We start from the raw sequence: 11757 nt of genomic DNA, 5'->3' as shown, positions 1-11757 counted from the left end.
GCCTATTCCCAGGGGGTGGACCACTTTGCTCCTAGGCATCCAGGGCAAATCTGTTCTTCTTTGTCAAATACTCAATGTCCTAGCCTCCCTTGAAGTGGGAAGAATATGTGACTGAGTTCTGGCCAACAAAATTTAAAGGGAACTGTGCCAATAGGGTTCTGGGAAAGCTTTTACTTTCATGGTAAAGTAGTGCTGCCTCAATATCTTCATGGAGCTGTGGCAGCCACCTTGTGGCATGGTGGGGACCACATGCTAAGAATGGGAAAGTAGGAGGATGAACAGTCTAGGTCCTTGATGAACCAACACCTATGACACTTAGGATGCCTACCAGACTCGTCGGGCAAGAAAAAAGAAGCCACTATTTAAGGTCCTGTAAATGAGGTTGTGTTACTTGTAGCAGAATACATTCTTGACTGAGGGCTTTGTAAGGATGACAGAAGAAATGATCATAAAGGACAGCACACTTGGGTCCCTTCTGCCTCTTCAGGCTCACCACTAATTACAAACCAGTTCTCACCCTTCCTTACTAGGTGTTCTTCCCACCAACATCAGCCCATTGCTATAAGGTGGCTCGGGCCACTGCAGGCTGCATCTAGCTGCCCTGCATCACCTGCCTCTGGCCAGCAGCCTGGCGTCTAGATTCTGAGCTGGAACCAGCTTGAAACGCTTTGGGTGACACTCAGAAGAGAAGGCCCCGCTAGGCAGAAATGTGGAAGCATGACTCCTCCAGGGTAACATGGAGGACGTTGGGCTTTGAGCCAATGTCCTGGCACAGCCCAATGAGCACCTCCAGTCTCATGCCTCCTCTGGGAAATCTGTTTACTCCAGCTTTGCCCTCCACACCACCCTCACCTGCAAAGACACCAACAGGCCAAAGAATGCCACTCAAGAGGCTTTCTCAATTTTATTTCTTTGGGAAAAGAAAACAAAGTCTTTCCATCACATATGGTAGAGATATATATTTATATATATATTTATATATAATTTCTTTTGTGGTCGGAAGTCCCAAAGCTGAGTCTGTTCATATTTTTTGTTTTTCCTTTTTTTTTTTTTTTTTTTTTTTTCCTACTAATGCCTTCTCTTCCCCATGCCCCTTTGGCCCAGGCCCAGGTTCTGGGGCAGGTGCACTGAGGGGTGAGCAGAATGGGCAGTGATTGCCACAATGGCCCCCCAACCCAGTTCAGAGACCTGGTGAGGGCCACCGGAAGGGGCTGTGCAAAGAGATAAGAGGCCACACAGGGGGACACTTCTGTTTTCATGGGGGACGCACAGCTTGTTGAACAGTCACCAGTCATGGGAGGAGGCTGGTCAGGGGTTAGGGGACTTGCTCACAGTAGTTGCCAGCTCTCTCCACCCTGCCCCCAAACCTATTCTTGGGGATGGGAGGAAGAGAGCGAAAAGAGAAATATGAGGACTAAGTGCCAAGCCTCCTCCAATTTTTATTGCTGGTGAATTAGAAATTTGCCTTTCCCTTCCTATCTTGGGGAGATGGACTCTGAGAGGGCCCACAGAGGAGGAAGTCACATTGGCTGTCCTAACCCCCACTGATGGCCGTGCCAGACCGCCCCTGGGCAAACAGTGAGCTACCTTAGGGCCCTGGGGAACCCAAGAGTCAGTGTTCCTCTCAGGTCAGCCTTGTTCTTCACAGGCAATCACAAGCCCTCCCACCCCCTACCCCCCAAAACAAAGGCCTCAGGCTCAGGCTCGGGGCCGGTGGAGCTTAGAAGTGGGCAGTGCACCAAATATCAAGCAGAATTTTCTATTGGAAGAAAAGGTGAGGTTTGGGGGAAGAGGTGGCCTGGGACAGTGAGCTGAAAGCGGGAGGTTGTGGGAATGGAGTGGGGGCGACATCACAGACACTCATGACCTCAGGAACTGGGTGAGGGGAGTGCCTGAGAGGCAGGTAGCACTTCATAGCTGTAGTTAGAACCAGATAGTGGCCCTGGGTATGGGGTCAGCCAGGCGGATGAGGCTATTGCCCTTGGATCCTGGCCAGAAAAGAGGGTGTGTGTGTGTCGGGGGATTCGGGGTGCTTAGAAGCCTCCAGGTGACCCTTCCCAGACACAGGAAGGCAAATCTTTCCTGGGCACTGAGCCTCCAGCCCCAGCCTCTCCTTCTTCCAACACGTACATATGGGCACACACTCAGGGCCGAGCTAGGCTCTGAGGCCTGAGCCCGGAAGACCTTGGGGGGAGGGGCTGGGCAGGTAGCCCTCTCAACCACAGCCAGGCCATCTGCTCCCACTTGTCCTGCCAATCTGCCCAGGGAGGGAGAATAATGCAGGAAGGAGAGAGGCCAGGAGCTCGAGGCCTATCAGTTTCAGTAGACCCGAAGCAGGCCCCCTCAGGCTGCATGGCCTAGGAGGCGAGCATCACTGAACACACCAACAGTAGCAGCCCAGACTCACTGAGGGGCTGGGCCACCTCACGGCACTGCGGACCTGCTGCCTCTATCTCCAACAGGGAGTGCCAACAAAGGGAACCTGGGCCCCACTAGCTCTGCCCTCCCCATTCCCTCCTTGGGAGGAGGGTCGGAGTGGACTGCCCAGAGGGGCAGTCGTACAGCTGGGAGGGCACTCAGAGCAGGGAGGGTAGGGACCTGGTCACAGCTGCTTTGAGAACCTCTTTGGTCTGGGGATATGGAAATGGTGGGGAAGAGATGGTGGGAGGGAATACTGGGGACTCTGGCCTTTGACAGGACATTTGTCAAAAGTCCGAATGCCCAGGTCAGGGATCAGATTTCTGTAGATTCAATGCGCTCCAGGCGGGAGGGGGTCCAGGCTTTCTTCTCCTCACCATGCTGGGGGGTGGGTGTGCTGGCACCCCCCGCGGCCCCACGCTCCCGCAGCCGCCGCTCCAGCTGCTGGTTTCGCTGGTACATCTCCACGTAGCTCAGCTGTAGCTGCTTCTGGTACTCGATGACCTTCTCCTTCTCCTCCAGCCACACGCGGCGCTCCTCCGCGAAACTGGCCCCCTGGCGCTCCCGAGCTCGCCGCTCAGCGGCAAGCTCGGCCTGCAGGCGCCCCACCTCCCGCCGCAGGGCCCTTGTCCCGCTCTCCCCACCAGCATCCACCTCCCCATCCAAGGAGACCAAAGAGGCAGCAGCGGCCACCCCGGCCTGCCGGCGCATCTTGGCCTCGTCACTCTCGCAGGTGGCCAGAGCATCCTGTGGCTCAGTGGGGTCCACAGGGGTCAGTGCCGGCTTGAGGCAGGGAGCTGGCAATTCGCCCTCAGCCAGCTCCAGGCTGGCCTGCTTGCTGCTGAAGGAGTCCCTTAGGCTGAGCAGCTGCTCCTCTTTCTCCCGCAGCGAGGCCCGGCCCTCCCGCAGCTGGGAGCGCAGCCCCACAATCTCACTCAGCTTCTGGGACACATCGGCCTGCGAGTCCTTCAGCTGCTGCTTCAGGAGTGAAATCTCTCCAGCCTTCTGGCACACCTGGGTAGGGTTGGGTGGGAGAAGCCAGGGTGAAGGCAGAGCTCTGCTCAACCCAGCCCCCATATCCAGCCCCAGAGGTACCAAGCTTCTCCAGGGCATCAGACTGGGCAGAAGTGACACACAGGGCCCTCTCCTCAGATTCAGGGTATATATGGCCAACCCTACCCAGCCCAGGGGCAGCTCTAGTCCTCACAGACACTCTTAATCAATCTTGCTTCCCCTGCCCCAGCCCTGCAACTTTCACTCCCCTTGTGAGAATGGTGGCCTACTGCGCTGGGTTCCTCCAGAGGGACAGAAGGAAGAGACAAGGAGAAGGCCCAAGCCCCCAACCCGCACCTCCCACTTCGTTTCCTCCATCCGGGGCAGAAAGTCGGCCTGCTCCTTCTGACAGGCGGCCACCTTGTCCTCGAGCTCTTCCCGCTGTCGCATCAGCCGGGCTGCCTCCTCCTGCAGCTGCTTCTTGTCCTGCTGCAGCCGCAGCACTTGCAGCTGCAAGCCCTGCTGGGCACGCTGGGCACGGCGGGCCACCTGCTGCAGCTTCCCGCTGCAGCCCTGCCGTAGCTCAGCCAGCTCCCGCTCCCAGGCCTTCTGCCGCTCCTCTAGCACCTGGGCCACCGCCACCTCACTCTGCTCCAAGCTCCGCCGCAGAGCTGCCACCTCCTGCTCCTTCTCCCACAGCCGCTCCTCTAGATCCTGGATCAGAGCACTGGGCGAGGGTGGTGAGCAGGCTGCAAAAGGCAGGCCTCCACCTCCGCCCTCTCCCGATCCCAGGTGGCTAGGCCGCCCCATGGATGAGGATGACCCGCTCTTGCTGGAGGCCCGCCCACTGTCAGAGGTCGCCAGGTCCTGGTAGCCTGACCCACCACCGCTGCTACCACTGCCACTGCCACTACCGTAGCTGGCAGTGCCAATGCGGTTGATGTGGCTGGTGGAGGCACTGAGGGGCGCCAGGTGCTGGCTATAGCTAGAGCTGTAGGTGGGCAGGCTTGTGAGTGAGTTCCGGCCTGAGTCTGAGAGGCCGCCCCCACCCCCACCCGCTGGGGTCATGGTCCGAGACTTGTCCAGTCCACCCTTGAGGCCACCAGGTCCCTGTCGTCCCTCAGGGGTCCCACTGGTCTGTGGGGGACACAAGTTCTGCATGGAGTGGAAATTCTTGGGTACAACAGGCTTGAAGGCTGAAGGCCGAACTAGTGGCTCTGAGCACTGTGTAAAAGCAAGGAAGGGGAAATGGACATCAGGATGGGGCCTTAGCATTGACCCCAGCCTCCTCCCTTTGGCCAAGACTTTTCAGCGCCCCCTCCCAAGCCCATTGATTTCCATCCCAGGAGTCACTTAGGGCAGGGTCTCTACCTCACGGCCCACCCAAGCCAAGTCTTTGTCCAGGACCCACCAGTTGGACTTGGCCCCCAAGACCCCACCCTCCAAGCCCAGCCTCTATCCTGATACCTAAAACCCAAATTCCAAGGAGGCCCACTTCGTCTTCCTCTCTGCACTACCTCCCATCCCCAGAAAAAGGCCCGGGAACTGACCTGGTCTAGCTTGCCAGAGGTGGCCAGGAGCTTAGGGGGGTGGCTGGGCTCACGATACTGTGGTGGGGCCTTGTCACTGCCACCGCTACTGCTGCTGCCACCACTGCTGCCCACCACATTGCCACAGACATCCGTGTGGTCACTGCCCCGCAGCTCGCCATTGAGGTAGAGGGAGTTGGCGAGAGCTTTGTCCTCAGAGGGGTAGCGGCCTGGCCTCTCCCTGCTGCCCCCACTGCCACCAGCTCGGGGGCCAGGAAAACTGCCCTGGCTGCCCCCACCCCCTGTGCGGGTGCCCACGCTCTTCATGGCGAACTCCTGGGCATGGGCCACCCCACTGCCCACGCTGCCCATGGCCAGGCGAGGGTCAGGGGGTCCAAGCTCAGAAGGCCGCGGGGCAAAGGCCAGGAGGGGATCCCGCCCCGAGTCAGCGCGCACAGGCAGTGTCTCCAGCTTCGCCATGACTAAGCCAGGGGGTCACTGTGGGCATAGGTGGGGAAGCAGAGATCAGATCAGTCAGACCCACGCCTGCGCCCACCACACCGCACCACACCCGGCAAGCCAGCCGCAGCACCGCCCACACCCTACCTCTCAGAGGCCCCCTCCCTACAACTGATACAAGAATTCCCAGACACCCAAAGTGAAGGAATGGGGCAGGGGTAAAAGTGGTAGCTTGGTAATGCGGGCTGCCTGTGGCTGACCTGACAAGGCCCAAGCCCAAAACAGCAGGCACATCATGCCCTCCCAGCTTTGCTCAGCGCTGCACTCCCCTCCTCAACACCACCTCCCCCATGGGCCTTTTAGACTCAGTGGTCCCCTCAATTTTTCACTGCAGCCTCCAGAACTCAGGGTTCTTTACCCTGGTCCTGGGCCCCAACACCCCAACCTCACAGGCAGAGAGATGGGGTTGGAAGGGGACAGCAACATCTGAATCCAAAAGGGACCCTCAGAAGTTAGAGTCAGAAGAGAAACCAACCCCTATCCAAAATTGTGGGTGGGGTCCTTCCCAGCGCCCTAACCTAGGATGTTGTAGTCAAGGGCAGAAGTGGAGGCTCACTACCAGCGCAGGCTCCTCTCCTTGCTTTTCCAAGGGGGTGGGGAACCGAAGGTCCTCAAGCCTGGGACCCTCTGGGGCCCGGTCTGCAGGGGCCAGGTGCCTCATTCTCGCAGTCGGGGCTCGGCCCGAACCAGCTTCGCGACTTTGGAAGGGTCAACAGAGCCATCTCGGACTGTAGTTTTCTTCTCTGTGAAATGGGAGGAACGAAGGACCTACCTTGCGGAGCTGCCACGATGCCAGGCGCTCTCAGGCGAAAGGTGCCGAGCCTCGGACTGGTAGTCTTGGGCGGCAGGGGCAGGAGCTGCTTTCGCAGCGCGCCTCAGGGCCACCACGGGCACGCCTCGGTCCCCGCGGCCGCCTGGGACCGCGGCTGCAGCGAGTGACCAAGGAGCCCTCCTGGAGGTCTTCTCAAGTGAGCAGCACGGGGGGCCCAGCACGGAGGGCCCCCTCCCCGCGGCCGGTACCGCGGCAGAGGCCCCCAAGCCCGCTGAGGACGCAATGCCGCTAGCAGCCCGCGCCCGCGGAGCCTCCCTAGAGGCCTGCCTTTCCCACAGGTGGGCGGGGATGGGCGGGGCCTGCGCACCCAGCGGAGCCCGGGGAAGATTCTGCGCCAGCCTAACTCCACCAACAGCCAACCCCCCTACCCCCAGCTGAGAATCCACTGCCTCCGGGAAGACTTCCTGGATTACCTCCCTTTCCCACTCCCTTTAGACCTTGACCCTTCTCAGTACACCACGAAGTCCTCGGCGCCCCTCATTGGGTGTGCGCCCCCACCCCCTAAGGCCAGCCCACAGGAACAGGGCCAACAGGGCGAGCAGGGCCTCGGGTTACCTGTGCTCAGGGAGGCCCTGCTTCCTGGTTCCTTTGTCTCAAGTCTGCACCTGGGTACACCTGCCTCAGAGATCTGAATAATCCAGCCTGGCAGGGGCACCCTTCAGGCCCTCACATTCTACTCCCATCAGAAAACAGGCAGGGTGCCTTCCTTTACCAAGGTGAAGGGGTCCAGGTGGCATCCCACAGCCCTTTGGGCACTTCTCAGACTGTCTTCTACCCAGATACCCACTTCTAATGTTGTGTCCATCCTATCGGGCCCCAGACCAGGGGAGCTGGACAAAACTACTGGCCTTCAGGTGTCTTCTGGCCACCACAACTGGCACTACGGCCCCAGGTGGTTGAAAGTCCACCACCAAGCCAGCCCGCACTGCCTTTGTGAAATTCCACTCTCTCAGCACCTGCTCCCTAGGGGTGGAGAACAGCACTTTCCCACCCACATCCCTGGGCCAATCTGTCCTGTCAGGCGCAAGAGACGCGCAGGATCAGCAAGTGCAGACCCCGGGAGAGTGAGGCCCTCTTTACTTTGGTGGGTCCCCCAGGTGCCTGCCTCCTGGGCCTCACCCTAGTCCCTGCTTTGCTTCCACTCTTAGCATACACCAACGTGGCTACCCCTCAGCTCAGAAATCCCCCTCCCATCCTAACCATGACCCCCTTTTCTCATCATCCCTAGTGCAGTGTAGGGAGCAACTGAGGACTGGGAGGATGGAGGCTGAGTGGCCTGAGGCTTGGAACCAGAGGGAAGGCCTGGGCAGGATTTGGAAGCAAGAACTGGCAGAAGTTCATACAGATGGGGCTGGGGGGAGGGGGAGAGAGGATCTGGGCTGGGGCAACAGGGTGGGTGTGGCACATTAATATGACACAGGAGAATGTCTGGGGGAAGACCAGAGAAAGCTCTGTCTCACATCCTGGCTAGAGAGACTGGAACATCAGCATTTAAGGGTAGTGTGGGTGGGGCCAAGCAACTAGTTAGGGTAACGGAGCCCCAGAGGCCTGGGAGGCAGTGTAGGGCCCAGAAGAAGGCCAGGAAAAGGTAGGCCTCACAGACCAAGATGGGGCCTTGAAGAATGTGGGTGCAATTCTGTCATTAAAAAGGGGCTGGGTAGAACTGGGACTGGTGAATGTGCCCTGGATTTGGGGGGTGCAAACACCACTGGTGCTTATGAGAGGACGGTTCAGACGGGTGGTACAAGGCAAAGCCCGACAACAGGAGAGGGGTCTGGAGGGAAGATGGGAGGTTCCCTGCTAAACCAAGGCAGTGATATAAATGGTTTGGGATCCAACGGCTTTTTTCTAAATTTAAAATTAAATGTGGAAGAAAGCTGAGTATGTTGATATGCCAAAGGAAGACTCCAATAGGAGACTGAGATCTAGGCAAGGGGGCTGCGCCAGAGGCCTGGGTATTGGCATGAGCAAACCTCAGAAGTGACTGCGTTGATCATGGCAGTGATAGGAGATAATAATGTTTGGGAAGGTGCTTTGTACACTATAAGGTGCGATACAAGCAATACTGGTACCTTCTCTGAGATCCAGGAAAGAAGAATCTGACTATAGATTGGGGCTGGTCATATGCCACTCTGCCCCACTGTTTCCCTAGGGTGTGTGTGGTCCCCACCCAGGCCCAGACACCCAGAGTCCTGGGTGGAAATGAGGTCCCAAGACCGTCTCCTAAATCTCTTATACTCGTGCTTTACCTGGGAACCCTTTACTGCCAGCTCAAAGCAGCTCCACCTCAAGCCTCACTCCCCAAAGAGCTTCTTAACATAATTCTAATCTGTCATGGTTAACCTCATGAAAATGTTCCTTACATCTTGACTATTTCAAGTTTGGTTCCTTAAAACCCCAGCAGGGAGCTGGCAGGACAAGGAGGAGCATACATTTCCCTGGTAGGCAGAAACTGAGTTGAACTTCACCTATGGGTCAGACTCCTGAACTGGCCCCGGTAGTGAGTGTGGTCTGCAATGGCAGACTGATGGCAACAGCTCAACAGCCTGGATGGCAGTCTGTTGCCCGACTCTACCTCTATCACTGTCTCATCGACCCTCAGTGCCTGGGACATTATTTACAGCAGTAGCAGTCACAAAGTGGCCAAATGGACTCTATCTGTGGGTTACATGGGCAGGTCCCTCTGACCTAGAGTGACCACCTAGCTGCCCCCTACCTGTGTCCTCCCAAAGCTAGGAACATTCTGCCTTCCCTTGGGGTTTTAGAGGTCCCAGACCCTGACCATTCACCTCCTAAAGATCTCAGCAGCCCCTCCTGCCAGCACCCTTGCTGGGAGCTCCTTGCTGGCTTTTCTTCCCCTCCACGCCCTCCCCCATGAAACTGCCAGGGGATTCTTTCCAAAGGGCAAAGCTGATCTTGTCCCTGCTCTGCCCAAATTCTTCCATGAGCAGCACCAAACGCCGTAGACTAGATGGAGATCTGGAGCTTCAGCTCCAAGTATAAATTAGGGGTGGAACTGCGTTCAGGTTATTTCACCTCAGGTTCTCACACTTACCTTACAGAAATCTTAAGAAGTATATGTACTATGTGTAAAATGCCTGGCATTCCTCTCAGCCCCGAACCAGAACACAGCTTGCAGCAGGGCCCCAGAGGCCTCTCCCACTGCCCATCCTACTTGCCTTGACCTGAGCCCCTCTCCACTCCATACACTATCTTTTCCCAGATCTCTGTACCCATCCTGCATCCTCCAAGGCCCAATCCAAATGCTGGCTCCCAGGATAGCATCCCTGATTGCCCATGGCAGGAAGAGGTCTTGGAGTACTTGGCTCAGGCTACTGCAGGCAGATTTCACTCTGAGGCTTCCCTGGCGTTGGCCTGTGGGTGCCCAGGGGGGCACAGATGGCAAAGTCCTGGGGGTCTCTGGGCTCTGGCACTAATAAGATGCAGAGAAAATACGTGTGGGATTGCTAGTGACGAGCAATGCAAAGAGGCAATGAATCCGCACAGGAAAAATCAGGAAGGTCTTCTGGGAAGAAGGACTAAGGGAGAAAAGAGCTTGGGGGCACTGTAAATCTTTGGGGGGTGCAGAGGTCTCCAGAACTTGTTTGGGATGTGTGAGGGGGAGATCTACCTTCCCTTGGCGACGAGGGAAGGGGGCTCATCCCCTAGATCCTGGTTCTGATGAAGCTCCTGTTTCAAGACTGTGGGGGCTGACAGCGCCCCCCCCACCAGCACACACGCGCGCACACACGAGTCTCCTCGCTGAGGGGTGGGGGGAGTTCGCCATTCACCAACAGCCCACAGCCCGCAGAGCCGCAGATAGAGACCCCGAACACGAGTCCTCCTAAGAATGTGCCCTGGGGTCTCTGCGGTGGGGGAAATCCCGCCCGCACCTCCCCAGCAACGCGTGTGGCCCCGGGGGGCGGGGCGCAGAGGGAAGAGGTGACATAATCCGGGCCGCACCCCCTCCGGCCTCCACGGCTCCCCAGGCCAGACGAAGCATCCATGACATCATCGGCCTCATCTCCACTCCCCTCCCCCGCAGGACCCCAGCAGCCGGACGCGCCCCCTCCTCAGCTCCGGGTCCAGTAGGACCAGCTTCGCAGTGCAGAGGGCACAGCGATATGTCGGAGCCGGGAGGGGCGCCGCGAGTGGGCCTGCCTCACTTACTCGCTGCTTCAAGGTCTGGCGCGGGGTCTTCGGAGCCGACGCCACCGGCCCGGATAGCTGGTGCAGCCCAAAGCCCGCCCGGCGGGGCGCGCGGCGCGGGCCCGGCTCCGCTCCGCGCCCCTCCCGCTCCCCGCCCAGGCCCCGCCCACCCGCAGCTGCGGCAAACGTGGGCCCGCCCTCCGGCCACGCCCCCCGGGATCACCAATCCTCGGCCTGGGGCGGGGCACAGTGCTTTAACCACTTGGTCGCTGCGTCTCAGCCCGCACTTCGGACCCCTCTGTTTCATCCACTCCAGGGTGCCGAGGGTCAGCCCCGAGCTTCTCTGCTTGTCGCTTGTTACCCCCAAGCCCATTGAGCTCTGCCCCCTAGTCTCTCCAACATATTCAGTGGGACCACGCCCTCTCTGAACCCCACATCTCTGGCGACAGGGAGGAGCCCCGGTGGTTTGGGGAAGGGGCTGCAGACGCAGAGCCGGGAGCCCTATTCCTCTCTGGCTTCTGCTCTTCCGACGCGGCCTCCCAGTGGACACCGTGAGACCCTGCAAGTCTGCAAGGTGGGGGCGGGGCGAGCTGTCACCGGTGGATCGACCCCGCGGTGGGAAGACCCACCCCGGCGCGGGGACAACAGGCAGGTGTGTGGGAAGCTTCCATGGGCAGTGACTGCATCCGTTAGCAAACCAAGCCGATTTGAAACTTGCTGCTCGGGAATACTCACCGTTTGGGGGTAAAGGCGGACGACGCAAAAAGATACACATTACGGTCCAGCAGGATTTCAGCGCTTTCACCTTGTGTCCCGCACCTGGGACCAGGCCCGGCTCCGTCCCGCACGCGGTATCCTGGGGTGAGAGAGTAAGGTGGGGACTTCCTCCCTGACTCGAAGCATCGGCTTCCCGCTCACGTGCTGCGTTCTTTGCGGGGGGGGGGGGTGTGCTCATTTCGCCTGGGGTAGCCCAGGAGGACTGCCTGGAGAAAGAGGTCTGCCTGGAACTGGGGTCTTAGCCTTAAATAGGACGTGAAAGCCAGCCAGGCCTCAGGTTCTGCGTTAGCAAAAGCCTAAAGGTACAAGGGGTTTGCCCTAAAAATCCTCAGTGCCTACACTCTGGCTGAGATTTAACCCATTGTATCTCCACTGTTACAACTGACTAGTTTGGTTATCTGCCATTGTATTTTATAGTTTTTACTTTTGCTATTTCCTGTATTCTGAATCTCTCCATATTTGCTCATATCTCCTATAGTGTTTTGAAAAGCAGAAAGCCAGTTGTTTTTTTTTAATTCTCCTGGTGGTTGCCTATAAGTT

The 11757-nt window shown here is 58.3% G+C and overlaps 1 protein-coding gene across 5 annotated transcripts; it reads right to left on the bottom strand.

Moving 5' to 3' along the window:
• Window positions 1–889: 889 nt before the first annotated feature.
• On the bottom strand, window positions 890–11330 carry LZTS3 (leucine zipper tumor suppressor family member 3). 5 transcript variants are annotated; one of them, XM_053671076.1, is made up of 5 exons: window positions 11176–11330; window positions 5978–6202; window positions 4962–5438; window positions 3769–4635; window positions 890–3432 (listed from the first exon to the last, which is right to left on the bottom strand). In XM_053671076.1, exons 3-5 carry the CDS (start codon window positions 5418–5420, stop codon window positions 2734–2736), a joined length of 2025 nt encoding a protein of 674 aa, XP_053527051.1. In that variant the 5' UTR covers window positions 5421–5438; window positions 5978–6202; window positions 11176–11330; the 3' UTR covers window positions 890–2733. The 5 variants fall into 5 exon arrangements, with proteins under 5 accessions (XP_053527051.1, XP_037003695.1, XP_053527052.1 ...); XM_037147800.2 differs by lacking the exon at window positions 11176–11330 and adding an exon at window positions 10462–10592; XM_053671077.1 differs by lacking the exon at window positions 11176–11330 and adding an exon at window positions 10462–10592 and having other exon boundaries at window positions 3832–4635.
• Window positions 11331–11757: the final 427 nt, after the last annotated feature.

This window comes from Artibeus jamaicensis, unplaced genomic scaffold, assembly GCF_021234435.1.
Source record: "Artibeus jamaicensis isolate MK-2021 breed Jamaican fruit bat unplaced genomic scaffold, CSHL_Jam_final contig_685, whole genome shotgun sequence".
Classification (NCBI taxonomy): domain Eukaryota; kingdom Metazoa; phylum Chordata; class Mammalia; order Chiroptera; family Phyllostomidae; genus Artibeus; species Artibeus jamaicensis.
Note: the sequence above shows the minus strand (reverse complement) of the source record. Positions and strands in the feature narration are given on the sequence as shown.